The 27,648-nt window shown below is 39.7% G+C and overlaps 3 protein-coding genes across 5 annotated transcripts; all 3 read right to left on the reverse strand.

The window, feature by feature from the left end:
• Positions 1–1,031: 1,031 nt before the first annotated feature.
• Positions 1,032–11,500, reverse strand: LOC103422914 (uncharacterized). Its single transcript, XM_029088747.2, has 8 exons — positions 10,262–11,500; positions 9,953–10,037; positions 4,010–4,106; positions 3,798–3,861; positions 3,659–3,715; positions 2,654–2,691; positions 2,485–2,566; positions 1,032–1,349 (listed from the first exon to the last, which is right to left on the reverse strand). The coding sequence occupies exons 1-8, from the start codon at positions 11,315–11,317 to the stop codon at positions 1,260–1,262; spliced, it is 1,569 nt and encodes a 522-aa protein (XP_028944580.1). The 5' UTR covers positions 11,318–11,500; the 3' UTR covers positions 1,032–1,259.
• Positions 11,501–17,628: 6,128 nt separating this feature from the next.
• Positions 17,629–18,252, reverse strand: LOC103448155 (early nodulin-like protein 20). Its single transcript, XM_008387409.4, has 2 exons — positions 18,066–18,252; positions 17,629–17,951 (listed from the first exon to the last, which is right to left on the reverse strand). Exons 1-2 carry the CDS (start codon positions 18,250–18,252, stop codon positions 17,629–17,631), a joined length of 510 nt encoding a protein of 169 aa, XP_008385631.2.
• Positions 18,253–18,592: 340 nt separating this feature from the next.
• On the reverse strand, positions 18,593–26,680 carry LOC103448154 (protein argonaute 4). 3 transcript variants are annotated; one of them, XM_008387407.4, is made up of 24 exons: positions 26,517–26,680; positions 25,936–25,977; positions 24,281–24,604; positions 23,981–24,186; positions 23,672–23,896; positions 23,420–23,556; positions 23,242–23,339; positions 23,060–23,157; positions 22,750–22,915; positions 22,530–22,646; positions 22,349–22,456; positions 22,211–22,273; positions 22,011–22,124; positions 21,750–21,915; positions 21,559–21,671; positions 21,324–21,461; positions 21,068–21,198; positions 20,830–20,895; positions 20,090–20,153; positions 19,898–20,009; positions 19,728–19,801; positions 19,302–19,396; positions 19,178–19,209; positions 18,593–19,069 (listed from the first exon to the last, which is right to left on the reverse strand). In XM_008387407.4, exons 3-24 carry the CDS (start codon positions 24,599–24,601, stop codon positions 18,894–18,896), a joined length of 2,820 nt encoding a protein of 939 aa, XP_008385629.2. In that variant the 5' UTR covers positions 24,602–24,604; positions 25,936–25,977; positions 26,517–26,680; the 3' UTR covers positions 18,593–18,893. The 3 variants fall into 3 exon arrangements, with proteins under 3 accessions (XP_008385629.2, XP_070664071.1, XP_008385630.2); XM_070807970.1 differs by having other exon boundaries at positions 25,936–26,037; positions 26,517–26,599; XM_008387408.4 differs by lacking the exon at positions 25,936–25,977 and having other exon boundaries at positions 26,517–26,650.
• Positions 26,681–27,648: the final 968 nt, after the last annotated feature.

Consider the following 27,648-nt stretch of genomic DNA (forward strand, 5'->3'; position numbering starts at 1 on the left):
CATACACGCACGATGAGCCATTACACCACCCGTTAATATATCGCGTATGACACGAACATTGAGGACACAACACGAGTGCCAGGTCTAGGAAAATTGTTCCATAACGTTGAGGACACTAGTTAGAACACACACACACACACAAATACAGCACACGCCTGGTGAGGCATTACTACCTTTCACTCAAAATTTCATTCACTTTCTTGCTTTCTTCTTTCACCCTTAAATTCCTGTTTGCTCTATCTTTTTGGTGTCACTTTGTTTGTTTCCTAGTCATGCCAATTTTTTGGGTGATGATGATGCAGTGGCGGAGCTAGAAAATCATTCTAGGAAGGGCCATTTAAGCCATACGAAAGAAATTAGATAAAATATAGCAAATATAATTAATTGGATGCGAGGGATACAATTTTAAAATTTTGTTTGAAAAATTTAGTAGTGAGATAATCATATTATAAGAACATAACTTATTTAACCAATAATATGGTAGTTTAATTCAATTAACCAATAAAATTAAAGGAAAACTAATGAAAAGGGCTTGAAAACTTTGAGTTTTAACGATAATGACAAAATAAAAAGTAAAGTGAATAGTACCAGGATTGACTTTTTAGTGTAAAAATGTGGTTTTTCGTTAAAATGAACAGTACCGGAAGCTTTTTGTTAAAGTTTCCTAAAATTAAAGAACAAACTTAAAACAACAAATTATTGAGGGGGCTAAAAAATAACCCCATTTGGTTGGAGATGATATATAAATATAGCCTAGCATTGTCTCTTAACAAATAATTTCTTGCATGGCTATAATCTGAACGGGAGCTAAATATAGCCTATTCAGTTCAGCTGAAGATGGCCTTAGAAATAATGTAGAAATAATGTATATAAACTAGTCAATGAATCTGTACTAGTTGTTGAGGATTAATTCCACGATATCAATTTGAGGTTTTATCTTTATCATCGTGAACGTACAAATTAATACACAAAGCAAATTACGTAATTCATCAAGGAATTATGCTTGCTGCAGTGCAGCCAGATGCAGATGCTGAGCAGCAAAAAATGCAGCTTTCTTTATATCAAGTCCAATTTCCACAGCTTTGTTTTACAAGAAACAGGTGCAAAAAATAAAGATTATCACCTTATCCTTTTGAAACTCGAAGTTACAGACAAGATCCTCTACATCATCACTTCTCAACTACTAATACAACTACGACTTCGCCCCTTCAATTTCCGCAAACATAGCTCAATAGGGCTCTAACAGATCATTTAAACAATCAGAATGCTGAGATGAACCTTTGAATCCTTGCCTGCGATCGCTCCATTTCTTCAGGTCCATCAACATCACCAATGTTTTCCTGATACTCCTGCGGTTCACATAAGCAAGCAAGAGCACACACCATATTATGCTACGTTTAAAATATTCTAATTATTAGCACAAGCTTAATGACCAGAACGTAAGTTTCACTATATCATTTAAATGTGCATCTCTAATATAACTACGACTACATGCTGAAATCAAATCACCCTACAAGGTAGCTAAGGTCTAGGTAAGAGGTGTTAAAGAGTAGACCAGAAGATAAGCTTGAACTGCCAATACATATGGCACTGCTCTCCGTGTGTTTACCAGTATGATCTGGACTCCAGGTGCAACAAATTTGTTAAATTTTATCCCCGCTGCCGAAATTGGCTAAATTTTTTTCCTGGTGACAAAATTTAAATTTTCACAAAGAACCTAGTGACCTAAAAGGTTTTTAACCCTTTTAAGAACTAAACAGAGGGCCTGGAGAAGAAAAGTAAAGACCAAGTTTATAACACCTCTTCAAATTAACTCAAGACTAGGCAACCCCAACAAGCCTACATGTAATTCGAAGGAACAAGTAAGAATAAGAAAAAGGGAGTTTTAAAAATGCACAGTAGTGTTTGTATATAAGCATATAAGCAATTAAATAAACTGAACATAACCCTGAGCCACTTGGTCAACCATTTCATCAACTTAATCCTTATCCATCAACCACAGTTAAAAGGTTTGATGATAATTCTATCCGTGTTGGATCTTCTTATAGGACATCTCAAACCAACTGCAATTAAAAGTTTTAGCTTATTATAAGTATCTAAAACCAATTCGACTAAAAAATTCAACCATATCAATTGTTGTACTCAACTAACCGAGAACAACTTTCACACTATCAATTGTTGTACTCAAACACCCTGATACTGTTCTCAACCTTCATACAACGCCACTGCCTGATGCTAACCATATATCAGAGAAATTACGCACAAGCATTCCAAGCCACCCCTGTTACACTAAAAAATTCAACCATATCCACCAAAATCTTGCATCAAATGCTACTTTTTCTGGCACCCAAGTATCCCTCTTTCCCTCCTCCTCTCCTTTTGATGGCATATATAACAGATAAGCACTTTTTTTTTTTTTAATATAAATGTCAATTATTTGAACTACAATTCCTACTAGAAATAACAGATACCAAGCATATGTACCTGAAGTATATCCTTAATATCCTTCTTCGTCAGTTTTTGCTGCTTGAGTAGTAGTTCAATTCTTGCTCTCATTTGAGGGTGCCTGCAAAACAAATAACAGGCTTGATTATAATACAGCTCCACCATGAAACTGCAAGTACGCATATATAAATTTGATGTTGAAACTTACTCAGAGCACCAAAGATGACCCAGAATAACAGCAATCAACTGCAGCATGTAAATAAGAGGTTAAGATCCAAAAGGATATGAAATTTCAAAATGTAGGATATTTGGTAATAAATTGACAGATAATATCAGACAAAGCTTCTCATATGCAGATTGAGGATCAAATTAGCTAAATTACATATGTGACTGATGTCTTGTACTTTAAATTTGACAGTGGCTTTACCATAGATATAAACACCGAAATACAATTCATAGCCACTGTGCTTTGAAACAATCCTTATACTGTAGCTATAAGAAATTTACTCTAAATTGAATCCCAAAACCCTGTACCAAGCACTTTTCCAGAAAATTAACACCTCCTCCTACTACTCTTTTAAGATAACAGACTTCAGTCTTTAGCTCTAATTATAAATAGAATTTCAAGTACAATTGAATATGGGAATTGTTATTAGCACTCCAAAAATCTCATTTTGCACTCCAAACTTTCTATAATTAGAAAGAAAAATACACTTGTGAGGAGCGTAGAATGAGCCGACCCCACTTAGTGGGAAAAGGCTTTGTTGTTGTTTGAAGAGTGTAGAATGACATGTTTTGGAGTGCTAGTAACAGTTCCCTTGAATATAATAAATAATTTTTGTAACCTTTTTCATGGCCTGAACTTTTACAACTATTGTTTTTCTTTTTCTAATAGTTCTCATTTACATCTTTACTGGATTTGCATCACTTAATCAGACAATTGCACGTGCTTCTTTTTGTGCCCTACTCAAGACAACATTTAATTCAATTATTTTAGTTCCTTGTGGTTGAATGGGATTACAATTTGGTTGCAGTAATTCTATCCAAAGAAAATGGAAGAAGAAAAAAAAGATGGGACTTTAAATGATAGTTTTTTCCCCTTCTCTAAGTTAAATACGATCGATGTTCGTTCTGGACAACTTCAAAGAACAACCCACACAACCCAAGTAGAAGTATGCTGAAAATTGCATAAACCATCCACGCCAATACAAACCTGAAGAGTATAAAGTCCAGATTCCAACTTCCGGTTGTATTTTTCCTCTTCATCCATCTGCAAAGTACAAAAATCTCTAAGTGAAATTAATGTAATTTCATGGATATGCAAAGTAATAAGATCCAAATAAAAAAGTAACCTCTAAATCATCGAGTTCAAGCCGATCCATTCGTTCAGTTTCTGCTTTAACTCTATCCGAATATCTGAAGTATAAATCAGCACAAAAATCAAAACAATATCTCATTGAGGTGAAATGTTTATGTCTATAAAAAAATATTCTTCCATACGTTTGGTGTCCTTTTTCTTTTCACATGTTTCCAAGAAATAAAGGTACAAAGAAGCACAACCCACCTCATATAAAGTTCCATAAGCCGGTCTATCTTTTCACACTCATTTTCAACAAACTTGCTTAACAATCTCTCCCTTCTAGAGCCCCTCAAAATTCCACCTGCCATGGGAATTTTGGGTAAGATAAGTTGAAAGTATTATTTCGAAGAAAGAAAACCGGGGAGATAATCTAATTAAATGCTCTTTACGGATGAAAGTCTTACAACTACACATGTTTCAGTTGTAGTCTAATGCATTATAAAATGGTAGAATAGCTCAGTTGTCTATTGCACTCAACCATGCCCCACGGAGCGCCTCTTGCAGAACTGAAAGCCTAAATGCCCAATCCAATAGGTTCAACAACAACAACAACAACAACAACAACAAAGCCTTTTCCCACTAAGTGGGGTCGGCTATATGAATCCTAGAACGCCATTGCGCTCGGTTTTGTGTCATGTCCTCCATTCGATCCAAGTACTCTAAGTCTTTTCTTAGAATCTCTTCTAAAGTTTTCCTAGGTCTTCCTCTACCCCTTCGGCCCTGAACCTCTGTCCCGTAGTCACATCTTCGAACCGGAACGTCAGTCGGCCTTCTTTGCCCATGTCCAAATCACCGGAACCGATTTTCTCTCATCTTTCCTTCAATTTCGGCTACTCCTACTTTACCTCGGATATCCTCATGCCCAATCTTATCCTTTCTCGTGTGCCCACACATCCCACGAAGCATCCTCATCTCCGCTACACCCATTTTGTGTACGTGTTGATGCTTCACCGTCCAACATTCTGTGCCATACAACATCGTTGGCCTTATTGTCGTCCTATAAAATTTTCCCTTAAGCTTCAGTGGCCTACGACGGTCACATAACACGCCGGATGCACTCTTACACTTCATCCGTCCAGGTCGTATTCTATGGTTGAGATCTCCATCTAATTCTCCGTTCTCTTGCAAGATAGATCCTAGGCAGCAAAAACGGTCGCTTTTTGTGATCTTCGCTAGATTGCTCCGGTCATTAGTGTGGATAAGTATATAAATGAATAGAGATAGGAAAGCAAACACAAGATGTACGTGGTTCACCCAGATTGGCTACGTCCACGGAATAGAAGAGTTCTCATTAATTGTGAAGGGTTTACACAAGTACATAGGTTCAAGCTCTCCTTTAGTGAGTACAAGTGAATGATTTAGTACAAATGACATTAGGAAATATTGTGAGAGAATGATCTCGTAATCACGAAACTTCTAAGTATCGGAGTGTGGTATCGTCTTGACTTGCCTTATCTGTCTCATAGGTAGATGTGGCATCTTCTCTGGAAGTACTCTTCCTCCATCCAGGGGTGGTATCTTTAACTGGTGGAGATGCACAAGGTAATGTATCAATTTCACTTGAAGCTTACTTGTAGTTTCAGGCTTGGTCAAGCGCAATACAAACCATGTAGTAGGAGTCTCCCAAGTCGCCGAGCTAGGGGATCTGCTGAAAGAGGTGACAGACAAGGTAAGCAATCAGAGCTCCGGCTGATTGTTCACCTTCTCCCCATCTTGCAGCAGCATGAAGGATAAAGAGAAGAAAGATGAGAAGAGATGATATGGGATACTTTTGCTTTTGAAGAAGTAACTTTCCACAGGCTTATTCTTGAACTGAGCTGGAGGGTTTTCTGGTTTCCTCCAGAGCCGACTGAAGAATTTGAGGGTCAAAACAAGTCCATCAAATCTAGAGTACGTTCGACCCTGCTGATATGGGATACTTTTGCTTTTGACAGAGTAATGGATGTATCGGCACGTGTGCTGTTACGCTTGTCTCCACATGCTTCCTTGTATCCTTCGCACTTGCCCTATCTGTTCCTCAAGCAGATGCGGTATCTTCCCTGGAAACATAAGATGTTGAAGATGAGTACTCGAGAGCAATGCCAGGTAAGTAATCAGGTAAGGGGTTCCAGGCAGTCAGTTCCTGGCTGGAAGCTTGATTCCAAGTGCTGACTGATTGCTCTCTTTCTCCTTGTCTTGCAGGTAACAACAAGGCCAAAGGAAAAGACAGGGAAAAAGCATGATATGGGATACTCTTGCTTTTAACCCTGATGATATGAGATATTCTTGCTCTAGTATAGCTTGTTTGCAAAGGTATTATCGGGGGGAAAGAAAGCTGAATATTTCGAAAGGCTTCGTTGGGAGTGCCCTCTCAAATATGAGGAAGGGTTGAACATTTTTGCAGGTCTGCCTGTCCGTTGGGGATGGAGGTCGACATATATAAGAGTCTCCCTAACAACAAGTAGTAATGCTATTCCTTTACCCTGCTTGGTCATAGCACGGTAGTGGGAGCTGCCAGCTTCACATGTTTTAACTCTGTCAGAGCACTTTGAAAAAGTGGTTTGTGCTCTCGAGAAGTCTTCGACAGAATGCCCATAATTTCCGCAAAGCTGAGTGTGCGTGTGACAGGTGCTGACAAGGCTAGAAAAGTAGGTGCCTCTTCGATTTCTGAGATCGGCCCTCGTGGTCTCTGAGCAGCCCAGCTTTTGAGAAAGCGAGCGTCTCTTCGATTGATTCGGAGAACGATGCATCTTCGATTTTTAAGAAAGCAATCATGATGGGGGTCTGGCTCTCGAGATTCGGGGAGCAGTGTCACTTCGATTTTTGAGAAAGTAATCATGTTGGGAGTCTGGCTCTCGAGATTCGGAGGGCGGTGCCTCTTCGATTTTGGAGCAAGCAATCTTGTTGGGAGTGTTTTCTCGAATGTGAGTAAAGGTTGGGCATGTTTGCTAGTCTACCTTGCCACGAAGCACAGAGGTTGACACACAGGGATTTTCCAATTATCCAGCAATGGTACTGTTCCTTTACCCTCTCTTCGATTTTTGAGAAAGTAGTCATGTTAGGAGTCTGGCTCTCGAGATTCGGAGGACGGTGCCTCTTCGATTTTGGAGCAAGCAATCTTATTGGTAGTGTTTTCTCGAGTGTGAGTAAAGGTTGGGCATGTTTACTAGTCTACCTTGCCACGAAGCACAGAGGTTGACACACAGGGACTTTCCAATTATCCAGCAGTGGTACTGTTCCTTTACCCTTGTGGGTAATAATATGGTAGCTAGACCTTCAAAATTTATGGGTCTAAACTTTGTTAGTGCTGTTTCTTTGCTATTCTTTTACCTTTCTTGGTCAGAGCGATGTAGTGGGAGCTGCAAGCTTTACGTGCTCAATTTTGGCAGAGAACTTTGGCAAAGTTATCTGTGGTACCCATGAGCTAGTGTTGCGTGTGGGAAGTGGGTGATTGAACAGTAAGATTCATGTGTTTTCTACTTCCTCAGAAGTCTTCGACAGAATGCCCATTATTTCCGCAAAGCTGAGTGTGCGTGTGACAGGTGCTGACAAGGCTGGAAAAGTAGGTGCCTCTTCGATTTCTGAGATCGGCCCTCGTGGTCTCTGAGGAGCCCAGCTTTTGAGAAAGCGAGCGCCTCTTCGATTTCTGAGATCGGCCTTCGTGGTCTTTGAGCAGCCTAACTTTTGAGAAAGCAAACGCCTCTTCGATTTCTGAGATCAACCCTCGTGGTCTCTAAGCAGCCCAGCTTTTGAGAAAGCAAACGCCTCTTCGATTTCTGAGCAGGCGCCTCTTCGATTTCTGAAGATCCGTCGAGTGCAGATTTTTATAGGGGCTGGCATTAAGTTCCAAAGCACACTTGAAATCTCCACCAGTAGAAGCTCCATTCTTGCACTTCTAAGATCTTGATTTGTCCAACCTCTTCTCTCTTCAACACCTTTGAAAATGTCTGGCCCCTCCGACCGTCGTTTTGACTTGAACCTTGTTGAAGAGGCAGCCCCGCCTTCTCCAGACAACATATGGCGCCCATCCTTCGTCTCCCCTACTGGTCCTCTTACCGTTGGGGATTCCGTGATGAAGAATGATATGACTGCTGCGGTGGTGGCCAGGAACCTTCTCACTCCCAAAGATAACAGACTACTTTCCAAACGGTCTGATGAGTTAGCTGTTAAGGATTCGCTGGCTCTCAGTGTTCAGTGTGCAGGTTCTGTGTCTAATATGGCCCAACGCCTATTTGCTCGAACCCGCCAAGTTGAATCATTGGCGGCTGAGGTGATGAGTCTCAAACAGGAGATTAGAGGGCTCAAGCATGAGAATAAACAGTTGCACCGGCTCGCACATGACTATGCTACAAACATGAAGAGGAAGCTTGACCAGATGAAGGAAACTGATGGTCAGGTTTTACTTGATCATCAGAGATTTGTGGGTTTGTTCCAAAGGCATTTATTGCCTTCTGGGGCTGTACCGCGTAATGAAGCTCCAAATAATCAACCTCTGATGCATCCTCCTTCTAGGGTTCTGTCCAGTACTGAGGTTCCGAATGATCCCCCTCCGGTGCCTTCTCTTTCTGGGGCTCTACCGACTGCTGAGACTTCTCCTAAGCAACCCTTGTGAAGGCAAGGATGGGCTATAACACAAACTACACGCGCTTACAAGAATATGTTACAGTATTGGGCCACCAATTTAGGCTATTCCAGCATCAATATGATAAACACATCTCCTAGGGAACTTGCAATGAGTTCTTGTTCAGCCATTTAGTTATTAAGTCTTGACTACTAAATATGAACCTATACGGGTGGGCATATCAAGAACAATAAGGTCTGCCAACACGGTAAATTTCTAAAAAACAAGGATATGAATATGATACGGCAATTAAAATAATGTTTTTAATAAAGTATTTCATTATATAAGTAAATCACAAAAGAGTGAAACATTCATGTTTTATCATATAACATTAACAAAATAAAACGCTGCTCAGTCTTTTTGGTTCTTGAGTGTTATAATTATAACTCCCTCTAGGTCTTGCTCTTTGATTTATCCCGCAATAGACTAAAACTTAACAAAATAGAGAAAACTAGAAACACACAAGTTGGTTTACATGCCTATGTATTTTCTGATTAAGTTTCCTATTCTATATGGAATAGGAAAGTACACTTTCTTACCTATTCCAATTGGACTTCTAAGATTCCTAATCTAATTGTACAAGGAAACTTTGATTCTTTCCTAGTCTTTTTAGGATAAGAATCGGTGCACCTTTAATTTTCCTAACACAATCCTAAACAAAATAGGACACTAACTTTGACCAGCCAAAATCCTAACATTAAGAATGGTCCCTGCCACTCCCAGGACCGGAACCCCGCTCAATGGGTCTACATCCATCTCTAAATGTCCTGGTGGGTATACCAAACCCATAAAAACAACGGAATTTAGAAACTAGAACAACCCAAATTCCTAACTTAATTCAAGATCAATATCTTAGAAGTATCATGACCGTATCCTTGGGAGTATCCGAGAACTATCCTATAGTCAACAACCCAAAAAAATCAACAATACTCCAAATACGTATCGGACGGTATCATGGAGGTAGGAGTGTAGGAATCCAAAACTCACCCCTGTCCAAATTTGAGGTATCGGTGTAACATAGGTTTCAACTAACTCCCGTCCTTAGAAACAATTTCCGATCCAGATTATGTTGGAGGTTCCAACAATCCCAGAATGGAAATTGTAAACAGGAAGTTTAATTAGAGAGAACTGTCCGATAAGTTCAATTGCAAAGCTCAAATTCAGATGTATCCAAATCTGAGAATCCATAGTTGCACTCTACAAAATGCACTACAACCAATGAGAACTTGATGTTTAATTCAACAAAACATGAATCAAAACATGTGGACTATCTCTGTCGAAATTTTCTTTCATAACCTTCAGGGGCAACGAACCAAAAAGCTAATACATTTACGGATTTACCAACTTATAGATGGTCTTTCTGTTCCATTATTAACCTAGGGATCTCAACAATTTTATATGCACTAAACATAAAGTCAAGGGCCAAAAAAATGATCAAACAGGTAATCTTGGAAATTTAAAATACAAAGGTGAAAACAAAGAAGGGACGCAACTCATAAAAGCAAAGGACATTCACATTATCATCAGAGCTTCACTTGCCTACTTACCAAATAATGATGCAATTAGAGACACAACGCGCTCCTCCAGCTCCTCGTTGTAACGCTCCTTCTTGTTCTTCTTATTAATTGGAATCTACACAACCAAAAAAGTTTTATCAGCCTCCTCTAATTAGTCAAAATAAGTTATATGTTAGTGATCACATTTTATAATTGCTCTATTGCATCATGATATTCAATACCCTGCAAAGTTTTAGTTATTAACTTCTTGTTCTCATGGCATACTCATGCTGCTTCCAGGACACAATCTAAACTAAAGCAAGACATAAGTAGAGCAGAAAAAGGGAATGCGGCACTTGCCTTACCCATAAAAGCCGCAAAGGCTGTCTTTAACCCCAAAACATCAACGAAACGTTCACAGGCCGGTGGGTACTTGGTCATGGCGAAATCGAGCGCCCTTATGGCCGAGCCATAAGCAGACTTCTTTTGCTTCATGATAATAATCATCAACTCCACACCTTCAGCCTTGACAAACCTCTCCTTGTTTTCCAAGGGCATCAACAAACAGCACAAACAATCAAACAAATTCTCCAACATCTCGGCCTCCTCGGAGCTTTTGGGGTCCTTCGACTTGTACATAGCCACTGCCTGAAGCAGTACATCCACACCGTTCATCTGCCCCAACCTCTTCTGATTGGCAACACTGGTCTGCAACATTATAGCCAATATCTCCGATGCATACTGCTTGTTCCCGTCAAACTCTCTCACCTTAATCTTCCCCATCAACCATTTGAGCAGCTTTGTTCTCTCGCACACCATCTCCGCCACCGCCGGCTTCACCTCCATCAAATTCTCGATGGTGGCGAGAGTGCTGTGCACGGCAGCGCTCTCATCGGGGTCCGAGTCGTTCAACCGGTGCAGATTCTGAACCAACAATTCGAGAACATTGTTGTCGACGAGGGCATCGACGAGAACCCTAGCGGGCTCGTCGTTCTCGTCAAAAACGTCCTCGTCGGTTAAGTCCTGAAGCAATTGGACGACGTCGATTGCAATGTCGGTGTTGTCGTGGCCAAGGAGGTTGAGGATAGAAGGGACGGTGTTGAGGGAGACGAGTTCCGGGTAGAGCTCCGGAGCTCCGGCGAGGACCTTGAGCTTCTGGAGTTCGTCGTGGAGTTCGACCTCGGAGTCGGCGAAGCGGTCGGGTTGGTCCGGGTACTTGAGTCTGGCTCCGATGTTGTCCTTGAGACGCCGCTCGAAGGAAAGCACCAGCTTCTTTAGGGTTCGGATGTCTAGGGCTTCTACGGCGTTTTGGGATTTCTCTACTGCCTCCAGCAGGGCCAGGTCGATGTCGCCGTTCGGGAAGACGCCCTCTCGCTTGCGTTTGGCATTGGGGTTCCGACCGTCGACAACTTCCATAGCGTTTCCGTCACTGTTTCCGTCGGAGATGGATTTCTTCAATCAAACCCTACTGCCTACTGGCGCTGCTCTGCTCTTCCCTTGCCTTTGCCTCCGTCTAAAGATGATTTCTTGCCTTCCTCTTCAAAGTGATACTCACTTAGAGATAGGTTTTGGAGTGAGGTAAAAAAGAAAAGCACTCATAAAAAAAAATTGTGATGGCTTTAGCTGTTTGTTAAATTGAAAAAAAAAAAATTATTTTGGAAGCTGACGTGAGAATAAGCTGAAATCAAAAGAAAAAAGCTGAAGCTGCTATTTGTAGCTTTGGAAAACTGATTTTTTTTTTCAAAGCATACAGAGCTATAGTGCTCATTTAATGAAAATACCCATGATTAGAGTGCTTTTTTTTCCAAAAGCACTTTTACAAAAATGTTTACCAAACACACTCTGCTGATTTATTTCACAGCCGCTTATTCTCACAGCAGTTTTTTTTCAAAGTACAGCAATACCAAACCAGCCCTTACAGCACAAATAATTTATTTTATCAAAAATAAAATTTAATAGTAATCAGAAGTTTATCCATAAAAAAACTACCTATTTTAATGGATAAATTATAAAGTGATACAGTACTACCAGCTCGCATTGAATGTGTTCACTTTCATTTCGCCATTTGTCCAACCAATGCACATAAGCTTAAGCTATTTATTCTGACGTTAGAATTTGAATTCGATCAATGTGGGACAACGATTTTTCAGGGCAGAGTAATACGGATTGGAAGACGTATACCTTAGAAGTTCGGTCATGAACTCAATGGCTCCAATTAGATTGAGTTTCTCAAACGAATGAGCGATGAAACCACATCCTACTGGGCTCTGGAAAGGTAGGCGAATTTGCTTAGCTCCTCTATCATCAGTGCACAAATTTGGTTCCAACAATTGGTGATTTCATTGAAAGTGAACTCATGTTCTCCTGACCAAATCACTCTACCGCGCAATATCTACTTCAAATAGTTTGCTGAACGCTGGTACCAATTCTGATGGAAGGAGCAATCAATATCTCTATGCCTCTATCGATTTATGTAACAATGGCGCCCCTGATGGTGGAGTTACCCCTACCATGGACTAGATTTGGGAAGCCTCGATGAGGATCAATACCTTTGTCAACAAACTTCAGAAGATTTTGAGAGCTTCTTGGGCGGAGAACCAATCAAATCATGTTAACCTCGAAGTGTTGGAAATATTCCCTAAAGCTAATCATTAGATGATACTTTACGAACATTTCACATGTTAAACTAATTTTGTGAAATCTTGTTCCCATATGTCACTATTTAATTTTACATATTTGGTATTTACGCGAATTTACCTTATTTTCGTTAATTTTAGATTTTCAATTAACTAGTTATAAAGTTTGAATTTTCATTGCTAGCCATTAAAAAGTTTGTAGACCTTGTGAGGTCACATTAAGTATATTTAGATAGAGCTCGATCCCACGAACGCGAAGCCAAACCATTCTAGAATCGAAGTTATAACGAAGGAGAAATTAACAAAAAAAGGCAGGGGCAAAATCATCATTTGGACAAATATATATAGGAGCTCCAGCATTGTTGGAATGAGGGGGATTTTCTAGTTTCGGAAAGTTAACCTGTATGTTGACCCAACTCTACAGAAAGCCCCAACAGCGATTCATGCCATTTTCCGACAAATTGATCGTCGTCACCACCAACATTCAATTCATCTTAGTGCCACGATCACGACCCACCCATTTTAACCCACTTTGGTCGCCGTTCGTGGCGGCTCGAATCCATGAAAAATCATGGAATTTCAATGGTTGAGCAATCGCCTCATCATGTTGAAGAAACTAGCAGCTACTACTCCCATCAGACAAATTATGGTCCCAAGAACAAAACACGACCTTTTGATCGACTATTGAATCAGCGGCATAGGCGCGGCGGCGTTCGATTTTTTCAAGCACCGGGTCATTTTCAGGTGATTTTCACCACTTTTCATTCATATTTTGGCTCCGGTGCAGGTATGATAAAGGCTTTACTCCTCACAATCTTCAATTTGATATATTTTGAGCCATTTTTGTGTTGGTTGGAAATTCCGGCGAGTTGGGGTCGACAACCTCCACGTACGGCTACGCGTGGCCAGTTGCCCGACTTTGTCCTTATAGGCCAAATTCAATACCCTGAATTGGTTGACACCTATTTGATGTAATTCAATTTAAACCTAATACCGTAAAGGTCCACCACGTGCCCTTTGTAATAGACGAAGATCCGACCGTTGGATTTACAAAATTGTAGTATATGGTTATACGTAATATTTGATGATCTTTTTACGGATAAAAAACCCAACATACGGATCTTCCCGGGTTGAATTTCTGAGTTTGTAGAAATGATTGTTGACCACCACCTAAATTTGCAATTGGTGGAGAACTGACCGCCAGATCGTCATGAAATTTTAATATGTTGTTCCAAAAACATATTGAGACTCTTAAAAAGTTACGGATTGGAAATCTAGTAGGCGGATCTTCTCGATTAGATTTCTAGTGTTGTTGACTGTTCCATTGACCACGTTGACCGATGGTTGACTTTTGGTCAACATGTTCCAAATCGTTCTTAAATACTAAAATTAATGGTACTAGGGATTCATTAGAGCCTAGTGGGCTTATCTTGGTTAGCAAGCTATCCCAGTTGATGTATATCTCGATTTGCATGAAAGTAGTACCTTATTAGGGTTTTTGTGTTTATTGGGCTTCTAGGTAGAGTAATGATAATGTGTAATTGTTTTTGTGAAACGATGAGTCAAGGACGATATTTGAGTTATTTAGTACAACGTGTACGTCTGTATGACTAAATAATCGTTGTTATGTAGAATATTGCATATGTGACGACAATTGTGATCTTTGATAAAATGTTATATGACATGGAATTTATGATGCTTGATGTGTAATGATATGATTGCACCATGTAGCAGCGGTAGATGGATGGTTCTACTTAGTATATTAGCGATGGGGAACCATACGTTTTAGGGGTGATCATACTTGGTATATCTACAATGGATGATCATCGCTTACATGATTAGACTATGCCTATGGTTCTGCTTGGTGTATCTACGATGGGGGACCATACACATTCTAGGAGTGATCACTCTTGGTATATCCATGATAGGGGATCACTACCTAGTACTATCGGATACGACCCTGCTTGGTTAATTCACATTTAGGCGACAATACACATTCTAGGGGTGACTCTGCTTGATTAATCCGCAATGGGTCACTGCCTACATGGTTACATAGTGCTCATGGGTGGTCCTTCTTGGTATTTCCGCATTAGGGGACCACACCATTTGATGGATGCCTATGGTCTTACTTGGTTAATCCACATTGAAGGACCATATGTATTTTAGGGGTAACCTGCTTGGTTAATCTGTATTGGGGGTTACTGCCTATGTGGTTACCTTGTTTTCATAGGTGGTCATGCTTAGTTAATCTAAATTTGGGGACCATGTTACCGAATGGATGTTTATGGTCATGCTTGGTTAATCCGCATTAAGGGACAATATGCATTCCAGAGATGAAGTCCATTGAGTCGTCTGAAGACCCTGCTTCGACTCGTTTCCTTTATATTGTCTGAAATCTAAAAAGTCATGCTCGTCGAGTTCCATTGAGTGATTATGAAATTCTATGTTGTTCTGCAAGAATCTACTATGAAAAACGCCGGAGTATAATGAATAGTGACTACGAATGTCTTAATCCTGTCTTAAGGTACATAGGCAGTCTAGCACAGAGGTTAAATGCAATCATGTGATAAAAGAAAAGTTACTATATTATTGATTCATTGAGTTGTGTTTTGGTCATGTCCCAGAGGCGAGGCATGAAAGATGAACATGTATGTGGTGGCGTCATGTGTTGATCCTGGGCGTATCTCGAGATCCGGACTTGAAAAATTAAGTTTAATGTAAGGGCAAAAATTAATATTTAAAGCCATCTCATTTATATTATACGCTTACATGAAAGTCCAAGAAATATGTAATTACGAGAATATAATCTAGAGAAGTTTGATTCATGAGACTTTTCTCTTCCATACACATATCCTAAACGTTCATAATCATAGGATTGCCAATTAGGCATTAACAATCTGAATAGATCAATACATACTAGGGAAAATAGCCAACACTCTCCTTTCTCTTTGGTCACTCATCTCTTCCTCAGTCATTTCCTTGGTGTGGAGATTTAGAGGTTCCCTACTTTGGGAACTTAGAGAATCAAGTCATCTAACCAAATCCATGGAGCTATGGAGTCAGGAAGCAAAGGAATGAATACCCTATCTCTTGGGTAATTAACTTTTGCTTATGCAAATAGGGATCTGCAAGGTAAAACAAATCTCAACTCTTTTTGTGTTTTAGAGTTGGGTATTTGGTTCACAACTACTAGGCTTAGAACTTCATGGGTGAAGTTTTGTTTTTGAGCGTGTAGTTGCATGATAAAGCCTTTAATAATTAACACTTTTTTATGTTGCTCAAATGAACTAGCATATTCAATTTTTTTCCTTCACAAAGTATGGGTGAAAGCTCTGGAAGATGCTATTTTCGGATTTGAAGGTTTGAATACCACAATTCTAGAAGAATAGTCGGCTATGACGACGCCTGATGTGACCCCAACAAAAATCACTAATCTGAATCTTCTTGTGAAACTACATGGCTGGACTTCCAAAACATCGTGTAGAAAACCTACGCGTGATATAGAAACGTTTGAGGATCGAAGGTTGGTGAAGAAACCAACCCCTCAACATCAATTGTATCTACAAGTAGCAGGAATATCTAGGCAACACCAGAAAAGAAAGGAAGGTACCATGTAAGAAGCCAAAGATGGTAGCCTCCACCAGTGAAACCCCTTTCATTCGACTCTAACATCTTGATGTTCTCCGATCGAGACTTGAAAGTTGCGTACTCCTCTCAAGACGATGCTCTAGTGATAAAGATTCAAATCTCAAATGCAATGGTAAGCTAAAGGCTGATAGATAATGGATCTGGAGTTAACATCCTCTTCAAATAAGCAACGAAAAAGATGAGAATTCTAGAGAACATCAACAGGAGTGAGACTACTTTACATACGTTGGACGATACTTCGGTTTGATCTCTCTTAATAGTGAAACTTGTTATTCAGGCATAACCCTACAATTTTCTAGTAACCTTCCATGTTATAGACTACCAACCCAGCATAACGTCATCTTGGGCCGAAACAAACTTCACAAGATGAGGGCAGTCCCGTCATCGTATCACTAACTGCTTTGATATCTTGGGCTTGGTTGGATAAAAGAAATCAAGGGTGATCAGGGTGCAGCCCACTGCTGCATTGTGAAAGCATGAATATGTTTCGAAGGGGGAGCGTAATCCCTTAGCTCCAAAGAAAAGTTTTGCTTAGCAATCACAGTTTGTGGGGCCAGAAACAAGCTAAAATAATTCAACATGGATCTTGACCCCCTAGGATGATAGTGCTCTGAAGCTCAAAACAGATGACAATGATGTCTACATAAGTCTTGATCCTGACAAACCAGAGCGTAATGACATAATCAAATCAAAGTAAAAAGTCCGATCATGGACTAAACAACTCCGATTGAACTAAGCTACTCAAACATACCAACGATGCCACCACATCCTATTATGCTCCGGAAAGGTAGGCAAAGCTCGTCGACTTTGCTAATATTGACCATTCTTGTTTTGTAAGACAGGGAAACCTAATTCAATTGGGGACCAGACGGGTTTTCTATATTCTTAGAGATTTCTACAATCTAGGGATTGGTGTACTTTTTTATTTATATCTTCAGGAGAAGATGGATATGCATTCTATCGTTGGAGAACTTTTGGCCAAGAAAGAAAAAAAAAATGCTCATTTTAAGACATTTTGCATCTTGCAATGAAGATGTTCTTATGAGTCAAACACAATCTTATCAACATACACTTGAATGACTCAATGGTCCAATGGTCGGATCTCGTCAGCCTTCGAATCAAGTGACAAATAAATTTGGGTTTTATTATCAAACAAAAGAAAGTAAATGTGACAAAATGAAGCTAGGGTTAGGTTCCTAGCACTACAGTGTAGTAATTAAGAGTCTTGATAAAACTAGCGATTAACCCTATGAATTCCTGCAAAACTAATTGGCTACGTTTGAACATGATGAAGAAACTGTGAAGTTGTATTCATTGGGTGTTTGCTTTTTTATTTTTTTGGCTTCACGTCCACAAGTCGTATAAGTAAACGGATTTGAAATGGTAATGAATTGCAGAATTGCTACGGTAAATTGGTGATCTGAATTCCGTTTAAGTAGAAGTCTAGTAGGGAAATGTCCATGCCGAAGCCGCAATGGCAAGCATTGCAAGTAGGGTAATGTGGTTGTGGACGTATGATTGGGAATCATTTGCAGAGTTTGGAGGAAGTTGTTCAGGTGGGATTTCTTGAACATGGATTGCAACTTTCATACCCTCAAAACAGTAACCTCGACCGCTGAGGAAGAAATATGTCTTTGCCTCTGTCAAATTGAACACATCCCGGCCGCCTCTCGTGATGTTATATATGAAATCTTTGTCGACGCAATTCTCATAGCTTGTGCTGTTCACCTCCAGAACATTGTAGATACGCTTGTCAAACCCAAAATCTACAAAAAGCGGACAAATAGAAAGGAGGTTGAGGCTATTAGGTTAGGTTAGCAAATTAAGTTAAATTGGATGCGGAGTTGTTATGATATCTTAATGGTACGAGCGACACTTACAGAGCCAATCACCGACGTAGAAGCGTTCTTGACTGGACCATTGCGTGAGGTTAATACGGGGAGCCCAGGTGTTACGTCCCCCTCCTATCCTATGGAGGACAGGCTGCCTGCATTCGGCAACCTTTAGTATTATCATCACAACCATCAACCACCAACCTCTACTTTTCAGGCCCTTATCCTCCTTCATTTGTATTTTACGAGCTCTCCGGTCCTGATTTTAATTTCCTAGACCATTTAAGAGTGCTGCTTAAAACGCAGCTGAACATGCATGTCTCATGCACATCGGCGCACCCCTTGAGCATGACCACCCGAGTCATAATAACCGCGTGTGCGGGTGGGTTGTTGGATATCAACAGTAAATTAGTAACGAGCGACCATGTCACGAACAACGCTTAAATGACAGTGAATATCATCTAGCATTGCCCCGGGGGCTTTCATATCCACCGCCTGTTCTCAGCATGCCGAAAACAGCTCGGAGAAAAATACCATGCCCCCAAAGGGAAGTGGGGTTTCCAAAAGACCGCTCATAAAACCAAGTCTCCACATACATAAAAGGCAACAGAAACCATCACATAATCCCATAAGTTAAGCCTACACAGGGAGTCAACATCCAAGGTCCCATAAGTTAGGCTGCACACGCAACGTACTTGGGATCATATACAAAACGGCTGTCAAACGCAGGGCACTACGAAACTAAACTAAGGCAAGCTTACCAACGACGATTGTTCAAACCTCCTATTATGGTGGGAGGCTACACCGAAAACTAGTATATACACAAACTGCTGTTCTTCCGTAGATAATCATAGTAGCTCAGGGCTCACGGGGACCTCAGCAGAAAAACATGGAATTGGACACATTCTCCTTCAACCTGGGCAGCTGAGGGACAGGAACAGCTCCAGCGGAGGTCAGCCCGCCATGGCTTGAAGATGTCTCAGACGCGTCTTCAAATTTCATGAACTGTGACATCTGAGTGGCAGCTAAATGTGCATAGCAAATGGGGGCAACTGAAAGGATAAATATTAAACCAAGGGATTAGGATTCACTATTAGAAATTTAACAAAATCAAAGAATCATACTAGAGGAGCCAGCAGGAATGGAATAAAGAAATTTACCAACGGAAATGGCGGTGGTACTTCTCTGGTACCTGCAATTGAGAGAAAAAAAAAATATTATTAAGGACACTAGTTATAACTAATGCCTAAGCATAAGCAATGTAGTGCGTTGATATCCACTTACACGTATGAAAGAGAATGCACTAGTTCCTGCAGATCATCGGCTGAAAAACCAACGTCGTCTAACAGAACATGATAGTGAGTAGGCCTCGTGGTCCCCTTAGAAAAACAAGAGTAAACCAGTCAAATATAAGTGTAAACTATTACACAGAAAACAAATCAGATGTTGCACAGGAATGATTCACAGGGTCCCTGAAGAATCGTATGTGCCCCCCAGAGATCCACTTAGTAACATTTGGGTTGAAATTATGAGAAACAATGTAAAACATGTGGATTATTAAAATGTTGAAAAACTCAAAGTACTGAAAATTGAAGGCATAGTTTTTGGAGCTTAGACCACAGTACACTAATGCAAAGTAGCACAATCTAGATAGGATTCAGAGTTACAAACAAGATACTACAGCGGGCAAAGCATAATATTGATACTCACAATCATTCCCGCTTGGGCACAGAGATAGAAGTCATTGTTCCTTGGGTGACAAATTCTGTTATCTATAATTGTTCCTGCAAAAACAATAAATTGTTTACTTAAGTTGAATTATGTTTGTGAAAGGGCTGAATTGTGTGAATGGTTGAATTTGTTCAACTGCATTAGCGTACCAGGAGGAACGTTATCGGGGGACTGAGGCTGAAAGAACTTTGTGTGGTGGTTTTTCTGAGCTATAATCACCACAAATTTAGGGGACCAAGCCTCATCCAGGAACTTGCATGCCTGAGAATAAGAAAAAGGATAATTTATCATTTTCATAGTTGAGAGGACAAATTTGACAGGTAATAGTCAGCTCGCAAAACCTCTATGATTTGATCCAGTTCAATGTTCAAAACTTGGTTGAATTGAGACTCGCTAACCCCATCCCTGTATTCAATACATAACTAGTCAACACGAAGGTATCTGAAGCACAAGTAAAAGAGATTAATCAACTATGAAATGCTCAAACAGAAGTAAACTACTTGGAGCCCAAAGAAAAGGATAAAATGTAAGTACTCAGCATCTACTCATGCTATGAAAAAGCCCATCATATTTCTAATAGACAATTCAAGTAAATTGAGTAACGTAAGTTTAAGAGAGTTTAAAATAGCAAAAAGCATTCAAGTAAAACCAGTGATATGCACTGGAAACGCGTAATATTTTCATTGGGAATATCAGCACTGCAGGATAAAATATGCCTGCTTCAGACCAATCTATGGATTGTGCCATTCAAATCCTTGTATACTTACACACAAAGACGTAATGGGAAACTCATTGTGTCAGAATACAAATGCAACGTGGAATCTAATAACCTTTAAAATTTAAAACAGGAATAATCAAACGACAGAACTGAAAAATTACTCATTAAACTTGGTGATTAAAGATGTACAGAAAAATTAGTAAATGACCCATACATTTGAGTGGCCACTGAATGGGTTTTAGAAAAACAAACTACTACAAATAAGATACTGAGCGTTTCAATTCTTACAACCACATAGTTTTAAGAACAATTGTAAAAAATACTACAATTCATTTGATTCTAGGGTTTCTAATTTAGAAATACCTGAATATGATAATCTGGTCCGGTTTCTGTTTGCCTGAACTTGTATAGAAGTCCAGAAGCAGCTCTCTGAAATTAAGAAGAAACTTTACATTTGAGTGGTTTGGAAAGGATTTAAGAATCCAAAATGTGAAACATAAACTGACCTGAACATTCAAAAGAAAATGAAATTTCAAAAATCTTCAATATATAATTGAAGAAATGTGTGCAGTGAACAAAATAACTTCAAGATACATAGTACCTCATAATGCCATCATCCTCTGTGTCAGATACTCGCTTGTACAGCGAGTCTATCATCTCCACCTTGGGGGATTGTGTTCGAACAGATGCCCTGTAGCGAGATATCAGGGGCCACTGCCTGGAGCTGACCACCTATAATTCCCCCATTGAATACAAGTTATACAACATGAAAGATCATACAACATGTGCAGAGTTCAACTGAACTAGCTTTAATAACAACATTTAATCCAAAATATAAAACATAGAAAACAGTTTACCGCGGCAATTGAAGGTACATCAGACTGCCCAGGTGAACCATGGGACACATCCATCCCAAGGATGATAGTGGGAGCCTTGGAAACCACAGGGATAGAAGGAGAATATTCAACTGCCAACAATGAATTTAAACCACCAAGCTGCAAGGATTTATGAGGGCAAACCAAGTATGAGATCACAGCAACAGAAAATGCACTCATTTTGATATCAATAAAAGTTCAAAATTAAAAACCCCACCTTTGCATTGATTTTTAACAGGACATTTGTAAGGTATTGATCATTGACCCTCGTGGGAGCAATGCACTGTGTCACAATACCATACTCAGCAAGATTCTTCCGCTTCCATGGACCTAGTGATTCAATAGAAATCATTAAGAATTATAATTGATTTAACACATCAATTATAGTAAAGATAAAATGACTCTAACCATATAAAGCAGAATTTTTCCTCTCCGGCAGCAAACAGAGAAGAAACTGTGGTTGTCCAGGAAGTTTGGACTGTATATCCTCAAACATCCTCTCAACTCTAACCAAAGGTGGGGCACGCCTAGACTGGGGATTCTCTTCAAACACATCAAATGGAGCCTCGATTTTCTGCCAGAAGGGGAAGAATGGAAAGTTAAAACAAAAGAATAAAACTGAAGTTATCTGAATACATACTGTAGTAAATGTGTAATTACAAAACTTACAATTCCTTTCATATCACCACATTTGATTAGATCGCGGACAAGGGCTTTTAGATCACAGCGTGCGGAGAAGTTGACAACAGCCCACTTTTCTATCTTAGTTGGCTTCACAAGTGTCTGCATTTCAACAATATAAGTGAACCCCTTGAATCAGAATACTAATATAAGGTAAAAAGTAAAGGAGAGAAGAGGAGGGTTAAGACCTTGTTGTTGAAATTCCAGCGCCCATTTCGAGGGAAGAAATCATCTCCGTTACCCACTTTAAGCTGTCAAGGAAACCCAAGCAATCAGTTGAAGCACAACAGTATAGGCTACGCCATATATGTAAATATGGAAAATACCTTTGGGGCTGGAAGAACACGGCCTTCCACTTGAGTAAAGTTACCACCAATTGAAACACCGCATGAGCGTAGCATTGGTTCAGCATCATAATTGTTGATTTTCAGAGCCTGAAATAGTACTCGTGAGATTTGGAGTCACGGATGCAAATACAATGAGGCGAATGTTAATGAAGACACCTACATTAGACAAAACACTCATCCTCTCTTGTGGCTTTTGCCTTGATTTTTCCACCAGCGAAGCTCTTTGAAGGGTGGAAAGAGCTTTGGTGTAACGTTGTAAGGACACCAAAGAACAAAGCTGTAAAGAAAAGAAAGTCAATAAAACCATTCAGATCACAGATAAAAGTAAATCGTCATATTTGTAACAACAAATATAAGGAACAATAAACTCAGCCTGTTACCTCAAGGGGGATATAGGTAGGACGTTTTGGCTTCCCAACATTAAGGCACGGTAGATCAGCAGAGTAACGCAGTTGTATATTACGATGATTAACAAAATAATCATAAACAGTGACTTCTATTTCTGCATCTTCACCTTCCTTCGCTTGTTTGTTTCTCAATGTAAAACTGGATCATACCAGAACAATAAATTGAGGGTGTGAAGAACAAGAACACAAAAACAATACTGGCCCCAGTTAGGGTAGTTACACCACGATGCAAAAACGCACAAGTAGAAAAGTTAAAAGTAATTTCATTGAACATAATATATACGTTTGTTCTCGGCATGGTTTCTCGCTCAATCCAGATATCTTGTACTCAAGATTTGATGGACTTGTTTTGACCCTCAAATTCTTGAGTGTTCTTTTAGCCTGTTCATTGAAACAAACACAGATTATCAGAGAGTAAATGAACATACTAACAGGCCAGAATAAATAATAACAAGTGTTTGTTACCTTCGTCCAGTCAAGTTGGAACGGATCTCTAACATTTTGGTTGGCAATTAGAAAGTCCACCACTGGCCCTGGCTGTATAATCATGGTAGTCGATACATCTGAACATGTACACATCAGAATAGGTGAAGATACAGTAATTTTTAAAAAAATATAACAGAGCAATAAGTGATATAGTTACCAATATTCAAAGACAAGCCACCCTGGGTGGTCCTAAAACTTGAATGGAATCCTCTACATCCAAGAACACCGCCTCCAACATCCGCAAAATTTTTTGGATCGTTATGGAAGAATGACTGGCGAACTAGGAGGCATCCTCTGTTGTAATCCAGATTTTCATTAGATAAAATCCAATCCAGACAAAAACTAACTTAAACACAACTATGTGCAGGAAGGAGATGGGAGAAAACTAGTCAGAAAAAACTTCACTCACTGCTTTGATGCATGTTGTCTTAGTATGATATCCAGAACTCTCAAAGCTTCTTGAGAATTCTCCGATTCTTGCCCACGCAGAGCATCTCCAATTGCTTTCATGGGAATTTTTGCAGCATAGCTAATCTCCACATTGAATGTTTTGGAGCGATTTGGACGCCGTAATCTCTTTCGGTCACTCTCATTTGGACTCCCAGGACCATCAGGTTCACTGGTTCCATTGTTCCTATATAAAAATCAGTCCAACAATAAGAAAGTATAAAGGAGATCTAACACATTGGAAAGAAAACCATAGCCCTTCCCAAGGTACCTGCTTGATGGCACATCCTCCAAAACTACGGCAAATTCAAGTTTGTTGCGTGGTAGGGAACCCACAGTAAACAGGCTCTTCTCTCCATCATAGGCAAAGTCCTTTCCACCTAACTCAGACTGATAGGTCTCATGCACCCTTTCAATTATTCTTCTTCCAGCACCCTTTCCATCAAGGGGACGGCCATCTTCATAAGCAACAGAAACCTATGCATACAGTACAAAAATGAGAACAAGTGTAACACTTGGGATAAAAGAAAATGGAAGAACTGCAAGAATATAGAAAGCATATGGATCATACACTATAATGGAAGAAGTAACCCTCAATATTAGTAACGTTCACTTTGAAGTGATTTGTGACCAAAGGTATTTTTGTTCCCTTGGTTCCTTGGCCACGCCTAGCAATAGGGGCCCGAGCAGGTTTCTTCTTAACAGGTTCGGGAATTTTATCTGCTTCCGCACGCAAAGGAACAACATCTGGTGGAATAACTGGGGGTGGGGGTGGCAACGCATCTTCTGCCCCATTTGCTCCATTCATCCCATTTGTTCCATTCACACCATTTTCTCCATTCACACCATTTGCTCCATTTACTCCATTTCCATCTGGCTCAAATGAATCCATATCCTAAAACATAACATAAGTACGTAAATGAGATGAAACATAGGAAATCTTTTCATTTTAAGGCAGAAATTGAACTCCTAAACGGTACCAGATTTCCTAATAATGCACTTAGACTACAACCGGAATATAGAGTACTAAGCTTCCTGTGAGGTGGAACAATAACCAAAATCAGTGAATAGAACAATGGTGTTCTCGCTCTAACAACTGCCCATGAATCTTCCTAGCAGTTAAGGCACAAAATAATATGAAACCAAAATTAGAATGGCCAGATAAGCTAAGATAGCCAATGTCACTGCTTAATAAATTTAGAGATGGAACAACTGCAGTGTACCACTGAACATTCACTTAGGAGTAAAAGCTATAACACCCATAACAGATTAAAACATATCATAAAGGCACCAGAAGTTCACCATACTCTGAAATTATGCAAACAAAAAAGCCTCCGCTAGTATCAAAACCACTTGAAAGATTTGAAAACATGTGAGAAGGACCCAAAAACTAAAGTAAGCCACACAGAACAAAGAACCAAACTAAGGAATTTGATTCATAACAAAAAGGTATAAGGAGAACACATATGAGAACTTAAACTCTGGAAAGCCATATATGAGAACTTAAAACTCTGGAAAGCCAACTCTGAAGGCTCTAACATCAAATCATCCTTTTTGTTTCCAGAACTTTTGACAATAATAAATAGACCTACAAGGCAGAAGTTGTGACACAAAATTGACTATTTTGCAATGCACACCCTAACAACACAAAATACAGGCAGCTTGCCTCAAGTCTCCATGGTTGTGAATGGACAGGACACTGAAGTATTGAGCACAAAAATGTGTCACTCAACTTTGGGACATTTGAAAACGCATGCAAGGCTTTTGCAATAATTTAAATGGTGCAGAAAACAAAAATCAACGCCCCACATAAAAAACGGTCGGAGAGCATCTCCCGAAGACTTTTATACAAAAAGAGATACCGTTTTCTTAAGCAAGATAAACAAAAAAATTACAAAAAGGGAAACAAACAAAAGGCTAAAAATAACTGTGATTTTGAAGGGTTTGTCAACAAAAATGAACAAACTCAGTATAACTAAAAATACCCCATCATGCAAGCATCAGATGATACAAAGTCAATGAATCTCAAACCCATACAATGCTATACAAATATATATATATATATATAACATAAGCAAAACACACACATCTAACCCAAAAATTCTCAAATCGAAAAGAAAAACCAATATGCAGAGTGGTCGAAGTGAGTTAACTTGTAGCACATTTAGATTACAGAAAGAAACAGACATGCAAGCGGAGAATCGAAACATTTACTGTATATTTTACCTAACAGCACACGAAACACCCAGCACTGAGTACTCTTCAACCCTGCAACTCAAACACACCATAATTATGCAAAGATCGGCCTCAAAAAAACCCAGAAACGACCTAAAAAATCAGTCCACAACACACAAAAAGATCCCGACTTTAAAACACTGAAGAAAAACAAGCAAATTACTAACAAAAATTAAACTACAAAAACATGCGAAATCAGCAGAGCCCACAACTCTAAGTGCATTGTTAAAAAATACTGAAAGAAAGAAAAAGCTGCACAATTTTTTTTTTAAAAAAAAAAACCCTTTTTTCTTCTTCCTCCAAAAAACAACAGAAATCTTGAGCATTTTCCCAAAACCCCAGAGAGAGAAATTTCGATTGCAGCCATGGGAGAACCCAGCGAAGAGGCTGAAGCTCAGAAGCGTGAAATGCCCAAAATGACCCTGAAGCTAAACTCGAGAACTCACACCCCCCACAACCACCCACTCCCAGAGAGACAGACCCAGAAATGAAATATCGATTTTTTTGAAAAGCCAGAAGAAAATGGGCTCGCTAAAAATAAAAAAAAGGCGGAAATGGCCATTGCGGCTCACCTGAGAAACCCTAAAACGGCTGAGAGAGACGACTGATGAGACTGACGACCGAGGGAGGAACTCTCTCTCTCTCCTACTTTCTCACTCCTTTTCCACCAACAACTACTAACCATTTATATATACCCTCGTCCACTACAATGCTGTACTATCTCACTCTCTGCGGTGCCATCCCTGCGGTTCCTGCGGTTACATTCACTGACCGTGTCAAATCCTGTGGGACCCTCCAAAATCGACGGTGCAGATTGATCTGGATCCCAGCCCTAAGTGCTCCATCAACCGAAACGCACGCTTTTTGTTATGTCAACCCTCGTTTGTTCCGCGGGCTGTTTCCCGTACTGTTTTTACGGTTCTGCCACTGCTTAATTCTTGATTGACTGTTGTGTCCTTTCTGCCTGTCGTTCAGGAATGTTGTGTCGTATTGGCTATATAATGGAAGGACGATGGTCAGCATTGTCATTGCGCACATTCTGCGAAACGGTGAGTTTGCTGCTCTTTCACCAATCACCGTGCGGTGACCACGTGGGTCACGGTCAATTAACATATCTCTGTGGGGGTGAGGAGCACTGTGACGGTTTTCTGTGTCAGTCCCCGTTATATGAACATTTTACTTTCTTTTTGCCATTTCAAGACGAGTATATCCTAAATTTCGAATTAGAAATGATTTTTTTCTCTAATTAGCTTCTTACGCATCTACGTTTATTTTTTATTGTTCATTATGTGTTACTTATACAATTCAATGCCTATAAATAAATAAAAGATTTTTAGTCTGTAAAATGTGGCAAGCGAGCAGCATGGAGTCAATAATGACTTGATTTTCAAGATACAAGAGTAAATGTGGCAAGTTCCAATGGTAAATGTGGCAAATTGTGCTGATAAAACGGAGGGAGGAACACCAACTTGTCTATCAAGAGATAAAAAGTAAAAATATGGGACCTCAATGAATATGCGTTACTTCAAAACCACCACCACTCTAGCTCTCAAGTCTTACTGAGCTGATGCTTAAACCGACATTAACCTGGCCTTCGATAGCTAAGAGTAAATGAAGGTAGTGTTGGAACCAAATTCTTGCACCACCACGAGGCTTGAAGATACACAAACTTGATTAGCTTTAAAACAACAAAACTCCATAAGC

Source organism: Malus domestica, chromosome 11, assembly GCF_042453785.1.
Source record: "Malus domestica chromosome 11, GDT2T_hap1".
Lineage (NCBI taxonomy): Eukaryota > Viridiplantae > Streptophyta > Magnoliopsida > Rosales > Rosaceae > Malus > Malus domestica.